Source organism: Leopardus geoffroyi, chromosome A3 (genome assembly GCF_018350155.1).
Source record: "Leopardus geoffroyi isolate Oge1 chromosome A3, O.geoffroyi_Oge1_pat1.0, whole genome shotgun sequence".
In the NCBI taxonomy this organism is placed as follows: domain Eukaryota; kingdom Metazoa; phylum Chordata; class Mammalia; order Carnivora; family Felidae; genus Leopardus; species Leopardus geoffroyi.
Window position 1 is genome coordinate 38,944,510 of NC_059336.1, and position 17,887 is coordinate 38,962,396.

General features: G+C 39.6%; 1 protein-coding gene across 6 annotated transcripts in view; it reads right to left on the reverse strand.

The window, feature by feature from the left end:
* The window catches only part of TASP1 (taspase 1), a 297,506-nt gene that overhangs the window by 21,311 nt on the left and 258,308 nt on the right, over window positions 1-17,887 (reverse strand). For 4 of the 6 annotated variants that reach the window (XM_045445331.1, XM_045445330.1, XM_045445327.1 and 1 more), the window contains one exon: window positions 5,412-6,459. The exons of 1 other annotated variant lie outside the window; for it this stretch is intronic. In XM_045445331.1, the coding sequence (XP_045301287.1) occupies window positions 6,367-6,459 (93 nt within the window). In that variant the 3' untranslated portion in view covers window positions 5,412-6,366. Of the gene's footprint in view, window positions 1-5,411; window positions 6,460-17,887 lie in introns of those variants that run through there. One more of the 6 variants, XR_006703341.1, reaches the window with a different exon arrangement.

Below are 17,887 nucleotides of genomic sequence, written 5' to 3' on the forward strand. Positions count from 1 at the left end.
GCAGTCCCCTCTTGAATCTGGGGTGGGCCAGAGGACTTGATTTAAGCAATAAATGTGGCAAAAGTAAGGCTGGGCCAGTTCTGACCTAATCTTAAAAAGGCCTGGTAGTTTTTACTTTTATGCTCCTGGGAACCTTGAGCTGCCATGTCTTATGGGAGAAGCAGCATGAAAAGACCATGTAGAGTGGTCATGAGCAGAGGGAAAGGCCCTGAGCCTGCATGTGGAAAAAAAGGAAGCTCATCCAGCCCAACCCCCAGTTCACACTCCTGCTGAATGCAGCACACCTGTGACTACCAGCAAGTGCCACAGAGAAACCACTGAGAGAAGCCAAGCCACGTTGACAGAATTGTGAGAAAAAAATAGTTGTTGTAAGATTTGGGGAGAATTGTTAGGCAACAATAGAAACATAAAAAGAGGACGCCAAGAATTTTGACCCAAGCACCCAAGAGGATGGAGTTACCATTAACTAGATGGAAAAGACTGTTAGTTAACAGGTTTGGGGAAAAATGTGGGTGGACAGATTATAATCTTACTACTTATAAATGAAAAAGAACATATTTTTCTTCATATATTAGAACAAAATCTTCTATACTTTAAACATTCCTGGATTTTCCAAGGCCAGAAAAAGCCATTTTAGGAGCACCTTTTTGGAGAGTGACATCAGTGATTAAGAAAACTGTTTAGCATTTTTTTCTTTCCAGCTTCTGAAGCTCTGTTGACAATCAGTGAAATCCCCATCAAGGCAGAGAAAAACCCAGTTTTTTCCAGCTTTGCCACTGTGGTTTCAGGGCTTCAGTGACTCTAGCATGTAAAGGAGAGACCACTGTGCTTGCTTTCTCTCCCGCCTTCCACAACTGGTCACGGTGAACCACCTCGGGCTTGGCTGATGGGCTTCTGGAAGCTGAGAGCAGAGTCTTGGAGGGAGGCTCTTGCCAGTTTTAGATTTAATCCTTCCTGTGGCCATACACTTCAGAGACAGCAGTATATGGGCAAAGAAAAACTGCCTGGTTAATCTGGTCAGCCTGTAGGTCTCTGATGATAGGCATCTGGGTTAATACCTTATGAATTTGAACCCAAATTAAGTGTTGGGGAAAAGTGGTGTATTCATTAAGAATTCCTAATGTCCCAGGGTAAATATTAATGTAAAAGGATTACTCTTATGCGGTCAACCTCCCATTCACTCACTCCCACCTATATAGCTCACCACGTTTACACACCCACATCTCCTTTCCCTGCTTAATCTGCATTTGGGGAAGGTTTAGAACATAGCTAAAGTAAAAGAAATTAATCATATTCACAGGGCTCATTTTTTCTGGGCTCAATCTTTTCTTGGACTAGTGTTCCTGGGAGGGGGGCCCATAGTCTCCTTTTGGTCCTTCACCCCATGACTAACCACTGCAAGCTTAAGTTGGATAGGAGACTGGGCTTCATGGCACAAAGGGACTCACAATGTTGAGCAATTGTAGGGTTTATGTCAAAAAAAAAAAAGTTGATTTTAATAAACATTTTAGTTAAACGTTAAAAGTTAATAGACATTTTAAGAAAAATGTTGGGAGGCATTTTTTAAAAAATTAACCACAAAATTATGTTGGGGATATCTAGGCTTGAGAGGTGGCATTCTGAAAGTGGGTGCCATATGAAGTTGTTATGCATGGTCATGGTGGACATGTGTTCATGACATGGGAACACTGGCTACCATTGTTTCGGTCTCTTCAAATCTCTTAACTTCATAACACACCTTTGGCTATGGTCTCTTCCCAGTCCCATTAACACAATTCCAGTTTCTTTCTCTTAAGGAGTCCCTCAATCCTTGATGGAGAGCTGCTATTTAGCTTGTTTATTCCCTACCTCCTTAAAAGTATGCACTTGTCTCCTGCTGTCGGGTGCCTGTCATCACTGACTTGGCTATGAACTTCCTTCCACTTTTTTTTTTTTAATTTTAATGTTTTATTTATTTTTGAGAGAGAGAGAGAAAGAGAGACAGAGTATGAGTGGGGGAGGGGCAGAGAGAGAGGGAGACAGAATCCAAAGCAGGCTCCAGGCTCTGAGCTGTCAGCACAGAGCCTGACATGGGGCTCAAACTCAGGAACCATGAGATAATGACCTGAGCCAAAGTCAGCACTTAATCAGCTGAGCCTCCCAGGCTCTCTTCCTTCCAGTTTCGTGGCACATCCAGCCTTATCACTTGGAGAATATTCAATCAGATATTATGGATTAAAATGGTTCATCAGGAGCACAAGGCAGGAAGAGACTCCAGTGCAGGGCACAAGTAGACTGGTGAATTCATCCTCTCAATCAGAAGAGGGTATAAATGCATCCTGGCCAAGAGTATGTAGAATGGATTGTTTCGTAGTTTCAAGTCCCCAAGAAGCAACCCTGAGACAGGGTGGCAAGTACAAACAGTTCATCTGGGAGATGACCCCATGAATCATAAAACAGGGGCACTAAGAAGGGAATAGGGAAGGGAAAAAAGTCAACACAAGGTGTATTAATAAGTCAACTGCCACAGGCGGCAACTGAAGCTTAACTTCTATGGAAAATCTCTCAAACACAGTGTGAAACACACACCGGACTTACACCACCCAAGAAGCAAGGGAACTAGTATACTCATACAACTTCCGTTCATCAACTGTGAGCTGCTTCTGGGCCGTGCTGATTCCCTGACACTTCTGGCCTGCTGTGTGCAGGGACAGTGCAGTTTTCTATGGTTCCAGAACAAGTCCTGAGGCATAGAGGTGCAGATACTAGCCTTTACATGTTGCCTGGGGGCACTCTGCAATGGAGGATCAATGGGCAATGGCAATGGTCTGCCCTAGGACACCAGCTCAGCTGGCTTTCAAGGGCAAGTAAGACCTCACAGTGCTCATTGCGGGGATCTGTGCCCTGAGAAAACAGATGCTGACTGTATTGTTAGTCTGTTAGTACTGAGACAGATTTCCACAGATGTCTTAGGATAAAATATATGTACTGAACAACATTAGCTGAACCAATAATAAATGAGGTAATTCTTATTAAGTCTGGACATCTTCCTATGACATTATTAAGGGAAAATGGCAGGTTATATATGTATGCATAAAAAAGGTCATAAAGGGTACAAGATAAAGTGTTAACTGTTGTCTCTAGGGAAGTGGAGTTATGAATTTTGTTTTTGTTTTTTTTTTTTGCTTTCCTATTTTCTGATTTTTTTTTTTTTTTTTTGTAATGAGCATGAATTGCTTTTATAATAACAATGACCAGATTAAAAAAAAATCCACAGGGGTGCCTGGGTGGCTCAGTTGGTTAAGCATCGGACTCTTGATTTTGGCTCAGGTCATGATCTCACAGTTTATGAGTTTGAGCCCCACGTCGGGCTCCGCACTGGCAGTGAGGAGCCTGCTTGGGACTCTCAGTCTCTCCCTCTCTCTGCCCTCCCACCCCTCCATGCACCCTATCTCTCTCTCAAAAATAAGTAAACATTTAAAAAATCCACAATAATTTAATACAATCTCAAGATTCAAGAATAATTTCCGCACTTTTCTAAATCTTCCCTTCTTCACAGCCTCCTTTCCTCCCTCCCCCTCCTACCAGTGCTTCAAAACAGCCAAACCTTGCATATTTGCTGGTAACTACAATGCACCATCACCGCCTCTCAAACATGGGAGAAAGTGAGGAATTAGGCAAAAAAGACTTTTGAGCAGCCAACAAAGAGGTTCCTATAGCCATAAACTACAATTCATCCATTTTTTGCTCACAGATAAGCACCACAGACTAGCATTTAGGACGGATTTATACATACATCGATATCGGACTTCAACTTCCTGTTTAGAAGCAGCAGTGAAAAGCTGAGAAAGGGTCTGCTCTGGGCAGACACACCGGAGGCAGGGAGGAGAGGCAGAGCTGACAAGCGAGAAGGACAGTCCTGGACAAGACCTTCATGCCTCATCAGACAGCATGGACACTCTAGGCTCCTTTAAGGTAGAGCACATGGCCTCCATCTCCTCGCCCTTCCAGAAGATTCCCATTTCCAAACCCAGAGCAGGATTGCAGTGATGGCCTTGAGGGATCCAGACCAGGCTTATTTGTACTCAAGAGAACCGAGCATCCAATGATCAGGTCTTAAAAGGAAATGGAATATAGGCAGACGGTAAGTTCATCCATGTTAAAATACTGCTTCAGAATCTTGATGATATAAACCAGACTAGGGAATGAAGTTACTTTCTTATCTGTTTCTTTCGACTCTTTCTACTTTTGTGTGAAATGAGGTTGATTTTATATCTGTCAATATCCTCTGGTTCTGGTATCTGCTCTTTAATATCTGATCTTATCACTAAGGCACTTATACTGCCCATTACGTTGGTGCCTCAATGATTCTGAATATCACTTTTTTCCCTCCTTGTTTGACAATATTCCTTAAATTTAAAAACAAAAAAAAAAATGAAAAAAAGAAAGAAAAAAGAAATTGGAGAATGAAGCTTTAACAAACTGTTCTTGGAGGGGCTGTGTTCTTTTATACTGACCAGTTTTTAAAATCTTCATAAAAGGGTCTTTAACAAGCCCAAACTTTTAAATATGAGTAGAATAAAGTCAAAAGAAGATGAAAAGAAATGGCATTCCTGGTGAAATAGGTCAGATGATTTTCAGACTCCAAAGTGTCCTGATAGTTTTACGTGATCCAGTCCAGTTCCTCAAAAAACTCTGCCAACAGGTAACAGGTCTTTGAAAGCTTTTGAAGCCAAAGGCTCCCCACCAGCCAGCCCATCACTTACTAAGTTCTCAGCCTCATTAAGAATGAGAAACAGATATCATGGCACCAACCTGTCTACGAGAACACAGCGAGACAAATGTAATTGCCTGTACAAGGAATATAAATCAGCAACTCCCAAATCATTCATATTTACACCCACTCCATTTTGGTTGTCTTTCCTTTATAATTTGGCCATACATCGATGTCAAGTATATAATTTCATCTGGGGCTTTATCAGTTACCGCCCGAGCCATGATTATATGGTGCAGGGAACTTCCTCTCCCTGAGTGAGTCTATCTTTAGTATCTTCTTGATAGCCACTTCTTACACATAAAATCAAAAGAAAAGTCTTGGTTTTCTTATGTGGCTCCAGAGGCACTAACTATAACATTTAGAAGCAATTTATCAGCTGAAACCATTGAGTTTTCAGCTGCCACTACAGTTTTTCAAACCAAAGCGGTCTTACTCCTTCCCTTTGTTAGTTTTTATCAACTCGCAATAAACATTTTAGGGATTTTGATACTGGCCATTCAATCATGAGCTAAGTTCAACTTTCATCATGTTAGTGTCCAGGCCTAACTGCACAAAGACAGGTTTTGAACTATCAGAATCATAGCAACAAAGATAAAGGGATGATTTCTGGAAGAAGTAACTTTTTACAAACAAAATAAAAAATGGCTCTCCAATCTAGGATTCAAAAGATTAATTTATTAGTCTGAGAAGAGGAGTCACACACTGTACCCAGTAATATGCTTCTTTTATTTTTGTGCCTTTATCTTAAAAATATATTTAAACAGGAAACAAAGATAATATTGAATTTTCCCATAAATTTTGCTTTCTTATTTACAGTGTTACATTGTAAATAACATTCCATTATACACAAATTAGGGACTGTGCATTACTGTATGTTCTCTTTACATATTCTTTCATAATATAGTACATATAGCTCGAAGATATGCAGTATTTAAGCTTAGAAAAGCTTGAGGAAAGAAGTACAAACTTTATCAATAAGACTATTATTTAAAAAGGTTCTGACCTTAATTCTCTGCTAGATTGTTTCACTGAAACCATTCTTTGTTAAAGAAAAATGCCCCATATGAGGGATGAGAATAACAGTTTAAGTTACCACAGGATCCACTTAAACTGGTTAACAAATAAAACACTGTATTACTTATTACTGTTATTAAATGGAGCACTACCACTGTCAAATCATTTAAACAAGTAGATTTACTCTTCAGTTCGGACACATTACATCAACAACAGCTGGTACCTCTTTATGAAATCAAAAATGTTTCCTGCAACTCTAGGTTTTACTTGTAAACAGTAAAGCACACATTTTGTGAAGATGATTTAGTCATTCCCAGTCTTAGGTTACACAGCAAGGAGTTTCTATTTCATCAGGGGAGAAGCAAGCACACGCACTGCACACACACGCACATACACACGCACGCTCAGTCCCGTCACCTGCCGAAGACCTGCATGTCACTAAGCGCTAACCACGGCAGCACTAGTGTTGCAAGCAGTGCATGAGGCTGCAACAGGAATTATAAAATGGTGAAGATAAAACATCCAAGTTCAGTTAAAAACCCCGAAAAGCTCAGGTTCTGAAATGCCTCTCAGACGCTTCATGCTCAGCCTGAGGGTCAGTTCACTGGGCTCTCCAGGCGGCAAACCCCACCTTCGATTGCCACGGACTGTCCTGCCACTGCACCGGGAGGGAGTCTTGAAATGTGAGTCTGCAGAGAGGGAGACAGGAGAGCGTTAGAAGTGCCAGCTGTGTCCTCCCATATGTGACAAGGACGGAGGAAATACTGGAGTGACACAGCCTCTCTTTGCTTCTCAGTATCTACAGAACATGAGGGTGGTAACCTTTAAGTGCAGAGAGATCTTGTTTGTTCAAATCCTGCAGGGAATGTTTACTGAGCAACTACTATATGCTAAGCATAGCACTAGCAAGTAGAGATACAGATTGAACAAGAACTTAGAATTTCATCATATTCAGAATAGTCATGGTTTTAACGCCAACTATATTAAGTATATTCTAGTTCCTCTGAAAACTAGTAATTTATATACATTTTGTCTTCTGAACATTCAAAGCAACTGAGAATACCCGATTCATGTTTATATTTTATTCCCTAAAGGATTTGAATAGCTTGCAAAAATTCAGACAATTCAACAACCTAAAAAGTGAGGCGATGAGAGAAAAGAAAAATAAGAGCTTATAAAATAAGGTAAAGACAGGCATGAGATTACCATGCAATTCTAGCCTGAGTTCTGTACCTGTGCTAGAGGCAGACTGTTGCCCTCTCAGCATCCTCATTCCACGACCAGATAGGTGGTTCATGTGTATGTTCACAGCCTCACAACAAACCAACTGCTCAGAGGAGAACTCCTGTTCCTGGTACGAGGTCTGGGAACTATTTCTCTTACAGGGCTTCATACACACTGGGTACCATGTTTTGTGGGTGAGTGAAGACATCAGTTGTACAACAAGGAGTTTTGTAGGGCTGAGTGTTAACATCACTCAAAGGAGGCTGGCTCTGAGCAGAAGATAGTAAAAGCTGTTCCATAAAGGGTCAGGATGATGTCAGCCAGGAATTCTTTTTTTTTTTTTTTTTTTTTTTTTGTGACCATCTGGCTTAATCCAGGGATAGATAAATGTCGGGAGTTTCTAAGAAGAACAGAAGGACTGCATATCCCTTTAGGTAATCCTCTCTAATTCTGCTACTCTAAACAAGTTTTTCCTAAGAACTGAACTGAAGTAAGTTCAAGCCCAAGGTGAGGCTGTTAGATGCTAGTGAAGTGTCGAAGTCTAGAATGGGAATGACATCCTCTCATGCAACCAAATGTGAAACAAGCCTGTTTTAGATGGAGTAACAGCTAAGCTAACTCTGTTGTAGTTTGAGCGTGGACACTATTCTTTAATCTCACCACACAAGTCCCATTAGAGTAGCTGACATACGTCAACAACTTGGAAAGTTCTAGAGAATGGGAAGTGTTCTTTGGGCACTTAGTTTTTCTGTGTGCAAGGCAGGAAGCAACCTGTAACCTACAGGGGGGTGAGGTCTGTTGCCTCAGGTGGAGAGCTGGGTGAGGCAGTCTCTGTGGTATCTCCTGGGATATGAGGATCAGTGAGTTCACTCACCATACTCATGCTTCTGGGAACCCTGTCCCAAAATCTGGCCTCATTGCTGCATTTGAGGGCCAAACTTGGGTCTCACCATATGGATATATTGTACCCGAGAAGTCCACAGTAGGAAAACTTGTAGCTCTTTTGTTTCTTGTGGTGCCTCATTAATCTAGCAGGAGTTAGAACAGGGTGTGTTGTTCAATTCTGCTACCCAGAAGTCCTTGTCACATCAGGCACAAAAATCTCAATTCTCACAATTCTCAGTGTTGATACAGCCACTTTTATTCTTCCAGAAATTTCTTAACATGAGGTAAAAGAGAATTTTCTCCCCAGTTATCATTCATCAGTTTTTTAAAAAGGTTCTTCTAAACAAGAAAGATCCCTGGAAGAGTAGATAGAGGTCCCTCAGTCAATTTCATCCCTAATCTCACCCCGTACAGTCATAAACACCATCATGAAACTATGACAGGGATCGAAAATGTGGAAAACAGCATGGGGGTTCCTCAAAAACTTAAACATAAAATTACCATGTGGTCCAACAATTCCACTTATGGATATATATCCCAAACAAGTGAAAGCAGGGACTTAAAAAGGTATTTCTAGACCCATGTTCGTAGTGACCTTATTCACAATAGCCAAAAGGTGGAAACAACCCAGGAGTTCATAACACAATGTGATACATAGTATATATAGCAATGGAACATTATTCAACCCTAAAAAGGAAGGAAACTGTGACACACAGTACAACATGGATGAACTTTGAAGATGTTATACTAAGTGAAATAAGCCAGCTACAAAAGGACAAATATTGTAGGGTTCCACCTATATGAGGTGTCTATTAGTCAAATTCATAGAGACAGAAAACAGAATGGTGGTTGCCAGGGGTTGGGGGAGGGGTAATGGGAAGTCACTGTTTAATGGGTACAAAGTTTCAGTTTGAGGAGATGAAAAGTTCTGGAGACAGATGGTGGTGATGGTTATACAACAGCATGAATATACTAAATACTGCTGAACTGCGCACTCAAAAATGGATCAAATGGTAAATTTTGTTATGTAAATTTTACCATAATAATAATAAAAGAATAAAGCAGAAATGACAATTTCTGACCTGGACCAGAGGAGTAGTCCATATGATAGTATTAAGAGAAGGGGCTAGTTAGGAATGAATCTACAATGCAGAGCCCCGTAGAAGAAACATTAACACCATCGGGTTCTGTTCACAAATAGGCTGGAATTCTCCAATCAGGTTCATTAAAATATCTGTCCCTAAAAGAGAAGCTCACAGGAAAACCTGTCTTCATGTTTCCCAGAGATTCAGGGAGAATACAATGGGACCTCCTGGCAGGCCTGGTGGTCCAGGCACCAGAGGCTACAGAGAATAAATTAATTGTTTAAAGATCAAAGAGTGAACATATGTCCAAGCAGATGGCCTGCAACTTGACCAGGGGGATGTTGGTCTTAAAGCAACTGATTTCCTGCTGACCAAAGAAAAGACCAGAGCTAGAAGGAAGAAATTCTTGCCCCACGGACCAGGGGACTTGATAACAATCCCTTGAGATTTACAAAAACACAGATGGCCAATTTAAACTTATCTCTGACACTCCCACCCCAACCAGGTTTACGACAGAAGAACAACTAAATAAACTGAACTGAACTGCAAAGTCTCTAGGAGAGTTAGAAAGGAAAAGAAAAAGGATTGGAAAAGATGATAGTGGTCTTGAGATAATCTGTTAACAGCACATGGCAAAATATTTCGAAAATACATGGAGATTTGTATAAATTTTGCTGTTTACATAGGACGGAAATGCTCAACTAGACAAACTAGCTAAGATTAACTTCTTAAATCATCATCTAGTCAGGAGAGATTTTGTGATTGCAAAACACATTGGCGTGATCTTGGTGTTGGGAGGAATACAATGGCCAACAATCCATCCAAATGTCAGTACTTCCCCAGTTTCATCCATCAACGTGATCTTCTGATTCATCAGAAAATCACTGCCCTTGGTCTGAAAAAGTTTGAGCCGGAAGAATTTGAAGCTTTCTTTGGAAATTTCAATGGAGCATCAAATCACATTATAAACAATGGGAGCTGTTTAAGAGAATGTTTATATGAGTGTTTATCTCAAAAAGTTCTTTTAAAGAAGTGGGTTTGAATTCCTCTTGTAGCTAAAAATAGACCATTTTCTATAATGAATTTATATGTCACCATTTAAAAGCACAATAAAGTACTTTATATTGTCTGAGGACTGTGTAGATTCTTGGGTACCCCATAATCATTAAGAACTTAACAAGGTGTCTTTTTTTAATTTTTTTTAATGTTTATTTATTTCTGAGGCAGAGAGAGACAGAGCATGAGTGGGGGAGGGTCAGAGAGAGAGGGAGACACAAAATCTGAGGCAGGCTTCAGGCTCCGAGCTGTCAGCACAGAGCCCAATGCGGGGCTAGAACTCACAAACTGTGAGATCATGACCTGAGCCGAAGTCGGTCGCTCAACTGACTGAGCCACCCAGGCACCCCATAACAAGGTGTCTTTAAGGCAATTTAAAAAGCAATGTATTTTTATTGAAATTTATAACTAATGATAAATAACATATAAAATTATACATGAAAAAGCAGCAGACAGGTTCATTTTGGGCTATTTTCCTCCACTTCTTGCTGCATGCCCCACTCATACACTTAACCATGACTCCATGTCTGTCATGTCCTTTTCTGGTTCTTTCTCATGTAAAGACTCCCTTGACTGGATCCCCAACTCAAACTAGAAGCTCTTCTTCTAGCTCTAATGGCACCCATCTGAGCATTTCTCGTCCTGTGATGTAACTGTCTTGGTTTTGGTTTGCTTTTAATTTTTAAGTCTCTGTCATGGAAAGTCAATTGGAGACAGGAGCTTGTCTTACATGTACCTCTATATTCCTTGCACCTGTCAAAATGCTTGGCCTAGAAGGTTCGCACACTCTGGAAATGCTCACTGAGTGAAGTGACTAAAATACACCCTCAAGGGCTATACTTACACAGTCTCAGGTGCTTTAACGTGTGTCACCAACCAGTTTGATTAAAAAGTGAATCAAACTAGTTGTCATAGTAAAGATTCTTTTAAACAGATTTTTTTAAAGTAAAGACTAAACTTTTCAATTTTCCAAGTGATTATGTTTTTAGAATAAGATGGAGTTTTAGATTTCTCAGATGCTAACAGCTCCACACCAGTGGAACCCAATGGCCTTGTACTCACAATTCTCTGCTTTCTTGCTAATTCCCTGACTGACACAGAGAGATCCTTGAGGTTAACATTCCTTGAAGAATTATCTACTTCAAAATTAAACTAATTCACAGCCAATATTCTTAGGCCTATATCTTGCTATAAAATCAAATACATTGTATAATAACATATTTAGCCTAAGATTTCAAAATGAGAAAGTTAAAGAAAAAATATTATAGAAATTGTATAATTCCTTGATGTCCTAATCACAATCTAAGTAGTAGCTGAGACTTCCTATCATTCATATTCATGTCTTTAAATCTCTGAAGACCACCTTAGTGACTGCTCTTTTGTGGTTTCTAGGAAAACTGTAAGCACACAATTTAATTTTAAAAGTCTCAAAGCCTTTATTTAGTGGTTATATTTTAATCCATCTTTCCACTCTTAGAATTGTTGCGATCTGCCACAAAAGTCAAGGAAAGAGCCTCTTAAACAAGTTTATCCTTCTTCAATGGGGTTAGAAAAATAAAATCTGGACAGACACAGTCCAAAAAAAGCTCTTGGAAATATTTTATTCATTGGTTTCATAATTCTGAGGGTTTGGTTTTCTGTTTTTAAAAAGTAGAGGTTGCAGCAAGATAGCACAGTCAAAGCAATACAGACATTTACAAATAGAACAAATGACACTGAAAAAAACACTCTGCACAGACTTAAGAAACAGTATTTCAAAACAGAGAAGAGGTGTTTTTATCAACCAGAAGCCTAAACAGTACGTGCAATACACCACATATTATGCCCAATTCTAAGGTTAATCTACAGAGACAGTTTATCATGATGGCTGTGTGCATGGGTTACTGAATCAGAGCATCTCAGGTTCTGGGCCATTTCTTCTTCTTCTTCTTGGACACATGGAAGAACTACATTTCTGTTTCCTTTCAGTTAGGTGTGGCTGTGTGACTGAATCAGGCCAGTGGACTAAAGTGGTATGAGCCACTACCAGGCTTTGCAGAAAATCTTCCTATGCACTATTCTCCATGCTCTTTTCTCTGATGACGTTGAGGCCCATGTGCTATAAGGAGCTTGGACCCTGGTTCACAACTTGAGAGGAGAGCATCCTGTTAATCCTAATCCCCAATTTGGATTTTATGTGAATGAGAAACACACTTCTTATTGTATTTGAGCAACTACACATTTTGGGGGTTCCTTCTTAGAGCAGTTAGTGCTATCTTACCCAATAATACAGGCCTCTGCACTTACTAGCTGCATAATCTCTGTTGGCTACTTAACTTCTCAGGCTCCGTTTCTAAAATGGATATAATAGTAGCATTTATGATCAGGTTGATAAGGACTATATGAGATATTGCATGCAATGAAAACATGTGTCAATAAATGTTAGGTTATTGTTATTCAAACAAACACATAGCCTTAGAACAAAACATTATATAGCACAATCTCTATTATAGATTTTTGGATATCCCAGAATTGAGGAATTTTATTTTAAAAGTTTTATAGTTTGCAAAAATAGAATGAGGTATTTTAAAGAAAAGTTAGCTGCATGCTAAAAGGTAAGGTTCAGGAAAATTGACATTTTTAGGTCAGTATTTTTGATAGGGGCTATTTTGCTGCTACAGATAAAATAATTAACAATTGCTAAGTATTTAGTGACTCCTAAAGGTTTGTACATATCTGCTTGCTATATAACTAATCTTCTAAGGCTCAAAAACAATGAACATACTTGGGTACTATAGAGAAAACCAAACTTGTAGAATACTGGCAAATTACCTTCTAAAAACATGTAGCATTGTAGGGAAGACAAGTACAGCCATATATAATGATTAGAAAACCATTAACCAAAGCCCTTATAGTGACCATGCACTGTAAGGGTAGAATACTCCAAAGTTGTCTTCTAACACCACCAAGCAATTAACTCAATTCTGCAAATTGTCTGACAATTTAACTCAATTCTGACACTTATCTACCAGGAGATAGTGTCAGATCCCCCAGATTAAGGGGTCAGTTCCATGAGACTTTTTCTCCTTCCCAATCCAGATGCCAATCACAAATCCAGATTGTCACCTGTGCCTCTGACCTACCCACTATAAATAGCACAACCGCTCCTCAAGTTTGCTAATTTGTTGGAGTGGCTCACAGAACTCAAGAAAACAGCTTACTTACTAAGTTACTGGTTTATTGTAAAAGTATATAATTCAGGAGCAGCCAGATGGAAGAGATGGAGAGGACAAGGTAATTGGGAAGCAGTTCAGAGCTCCTATGCCTTCTCCAGACATGCTACTTGCCCCAGCACCCCCACATGTTCACCAACTCCACCCTATCGGGTATTCTGGAGATTTTATTACATAGGCATGACTGATTAAATCATTGGTTATTGGTGACTGAGATATCTCCAGCCCCTCACCTCTCTTTAGATGTTGGGGGGTGGGATTGAAAGTCCCAACTCTCTAATCACATGGTTGATTCCCCTGGCAACAGTCCCCATCCTCAGGTTACCTTGGGGTTTTCCGTAAGTTGTCTCATTAACATAAACTCTGGTGTGGTTGAAAGGGGTTTGTTATGAATAACAAGACACCCATTTCACTCTTAAAGATGTATCTCGATTTTAGGAACTGAGGACAAAAGACCAATTATAATAAAATATGATCCCACTGCTCTTACTGCTTAGGATATTACAAGGGTTTTGAAGCTGTGAGTCAGGAACCATGAAGGAAGACCAAATAAACATTTCTTATGATAAATCATTATACCACAGATACCAACCACAAATGCCATAGGAAGTTAGGAGTGAGAAGACGGATGTGGATCAAAGAATTGAGGAAGACATTCCAGAGGCCTTGGCACTAGAAGGCAAGTAGAATGGGAGGGCAGAGGGACACAAAAATGACATGTTGGACCTTTGTAAGGAAGAGCTGATAAGTTTACTTGGTTTGAGCCACACAGTTTTTCCAACTTTTAAAAACTAGAAAATATTTTTGTCAATATAATTTATTGTCAAGTTAGCTAACATACAGTATATACAGTGTGCTGTTGCCTTTGGGAGTAGACTCCCATGATTCATCGCTTACATACAATACCTACTGCTCATCCCAACAAGTGCCCTAATAGAAAGTATTTTTAAATGGAGAAGTTATATAAAAGTATCTTGATTTCTAGCTCGTCTTGAAAAATTTGGCAACCCTTATATTCCCTCACTGAGGTGAAGTAGCAGCTACCATTTTTGGCAAGAATTTTCCACAGGTGAAGCTGTGTTCCTCCTGTGGCATGTGTTCAGAAGGCACCTAATATCTAGTGATGTTCTTTCAGTGGGTTTAATCCACTGGGTTTAGGTCATGGCAGCCCGATCCTTCTATATAAAGTTTCCCCATCAACCTTTTGTCCAATGGTTGTAGCAGCCACTGATAATCATGCTTAAGACCCCTTATTTCATGAGGAAGTTCCCACAGGGTGGTTTCCTAATTCTGTCATTCTCACTACATTAACAGCTGAAATTCATCTATGAAGAACTTTCTCTCATCGACTTTTTGATATTCCAAAATAAAGTTCACATAAGAAAGAAAGGATAAATACTTGATTCTTCCACTGCCTCAGGGTTCAAATAATAAGGCTCCAAAAGCAGCCAATCATTTTCCCCCTCATCATTTTTTGTGATGTTAAGAAACCAGTTTTGTTAGAAGAAAGATGATAAGAGATTAAAGAGGGAACATGGTTTGAGGGGATAAAAGGGATGGAAAGAGAAGTTACAGCATTTTGCTTCTTCATTCATACCAGCCCAAGGCCAATTCTTCTATGTTATATAAAAAAGAGACAGAAATAAAAGAACTGTAAGAGGTACCTTCAAACTCCAACGCAAAAGAAACTATATCTAGCTGGACTGATTTGCTAGTTCTGTTCTGGATGACTAATCTGAACACTCATATGTTTTAAGTCAAATACAGAGCCTTTAGGATGAATTAGCTCCTTTTGGGTTGACATAAAATAAGTATTGCTGTCAGTTAATAAAGTTTGCTCAAGATCAATTTGACTAGCAGAAAGTTCTTTCATCAAAGTGAACTGGGTGTTAAGATAGTATGAGTCTGCTAAGGCTTCTGTAACAAAATACCTCATACTTGGTGGCTTAAACAACATCAATTTATTATCTCACATATTAAGATATCTGTAGATTTGGTTTTTCTGAGACCTCTCTCCTTGGCTTACAGATGGTCTCTTCTCTATTAGTACAACCCTAGTGTCTCTTCCTCATCCAACAAGGACTTTATGGCCCCACCCTTCTGTTCCTTTACCTTAATCATCTCATTAAAGGCCCTATCTCCAAATACAGTCACATTCAGGCTTAAAGATATGAATTTGGGGGGACATAATTCAGTCTTCAATAGATACATATCTTAAAGTGATACAGAGTAAAATCCAAAAATGCCCCATATGTTCTGGTTTCCCTTAGTTCTCTGAGCTGAACTCCTCCTGCTCTCCCTCCTTTGCTCAGTCCTTTCTCTCTCTCCACTTGCCTTCTTGCTGTTACTCAACCACATAGCACACCCCTGCTTGAAGGCCATTACAAGTGGTGTTCTCACTGCCCAGAAAGCTCTTCCATCCTTGTCCCTGTGCCTCACTTGCTCAACTTTGCCAGATATGTACTTAAAAGCCACCTTTTCAAGAAAGTTTACTCTGGCCACTTACCTGAATCTCACTACCATCACCCTCTCTGCCTCAATGTTTCATATGTCCTTACTACTATCTAACTAGCCATTTATTTTGCTCCTTTATCTTATTCATTGCTTGTCTCCCCCACTGGGTCATAAACTCCATTAAGGCAGGGAGTTTATCTATTTGTTCACTGCTTTTTCCTCAGTTCCTAAAAGATAGTGTGGCACATGGTAGGGGTTCAGTATACTTGGCAAACGAATAAAGAACCTCCTTCCTTCCTTCCTTCCTTCCTTCCTTCCTTCCTTCCTTCCTTCCTTCCCTCCCTTCCTCCCTTTCTTTCTTTCTTTCTTTCTTTCTTTCTTTCTTTCTTTCTTTCCTTCCTTCCTTCCTTCCTTCCTTCCTTCCTTCCTTCCTTTTAAAAAATGTTTATTTGTATGCATGTGCAAGCAGGGGAGGGACAGAGAGAGGGACAGAATCCCAAGCAGGCTTCGTGCTGTCACGCGGTCAGCACAGAGTTCAACATGGGGCTCAACCCCACCCAGGAACCATGAGATCATGACTTGAGCCAAAATCAAGAGTTGGTTGCTCAACCAGCTGAGCTACCCAGGTGCCCCAAGACCTTTTTTTTTTTTTTTTTTTAATGAGGGTTGGGAAGTGAAAGAGAGCAAACTGCAAATTAGACATTTTATATTTCTTAATTTTATATTTTTACACTTACATTTGTTATAAAATTTTAAAGAGACTTGTATAAATTAAACAGTCAAAATGATATTGAAGCTGTGGACCTTTAAAAAGTCTGAAAATAAAAGCCTGCTTATTTTCCAAGACTGACATAGCATGATTCAACAGATTCTGTTCATCCATTTACACAACAATTGCATGTCAGTGCACATATCACTTTCTTTTAGACAGAGAGAGCATCACAGACATCAGCTAACTAGGTAGTGGTCAAGTGCAGGCTGTGTGCCTTATGTGTCTATTATGTTAGGCTGCATTAATACAATTTTGATGAGTTCAGCATGAGGAGGAATATGGAAAATAGGACTTTAGCCTAGTGAGACATCAGTGCCTCCTGCTTAATCTTACATTATCACAAGCATTTGAAGAGACAGATCTTTTTCCCTACCATTTTCCCTTCTCTTGTTAATTCTGCCGTAATTTTCCAACTGTTGAGTCCTCAGTAACTTATATTTTTCCATCTACTAACAGTGTCACATGAACTTTCTTAAAATACTATGGAATAATGTATATATTTCATAGAATGAAGACCCATTCAGCTACAGGCCAAGTTTGTCTTCTGTATTTATCATTGTGCTACTCGGGGCCCATACATTTGGTACTGTGAGTTGGCTCTGTTGGTTAAGCACATCTTATGTCCTTACATAGTGAATTCTTATCTGATGTGATAATAGTCATGCTTTCTTTTACTGGCACAAATGTGATAGACCTTAAATGACCGATTCCAGAGAGAAGGGCAGGAGAAATATGTCGGGTTGGCTTTATCGCTTTGTTTCTATTAGGGGCATTCACCCCTCAATGAGTGAGTCAGGAGGCACTACCACCCCCACCCTTTTCCCAGAAGTTCCTTGCCCACTGCTGTCAAGGGCTGTCTTTCAAGGAGATACAAGTTGTGAATAAGTATATTCTGAGCATTCTTTGTGTGTGGTATTAAACCTTGGAATGTAGTTTACTGCTCTAAAAATAGTGTTTGGTCTTTAGACTTCATCCTGAAAGCAGATGTCCTCAAGTAGTCGACAGTTTCACATGAACTTGCTTAATATAGTCCAGAATAATGTGTATATTTTATAGAAGAAAAGCCCACTTAACTACAGGTCAAAAGATCTGGGTGCTCACTTCCTAAGCCCCTGTGTTCGTGGGCAAATCAGTGAAAGTCTCCCGAGTTATAAAATGAGGACTTTGGGTTGGATTCTCTCTAGAGTAGCCTCTCAAGTTTTAACATTCTCTGATGCTTACTTCATTTAGCTTTTGTATACATTGTTAATGAATCCAAAAACAAATGTTTTACTTTTATTCCATCATTGTCTTACACTAAAAGTAATAAATAGGCCAGAGCAATTTCAAGATGTAATTTTTAAGTTCAACTTAACAAATCAAAAATATCAACAGAATGAGGAATTAATGCCATATGTTAGTTATTTTACTGTATGTCACCCCTACCTAG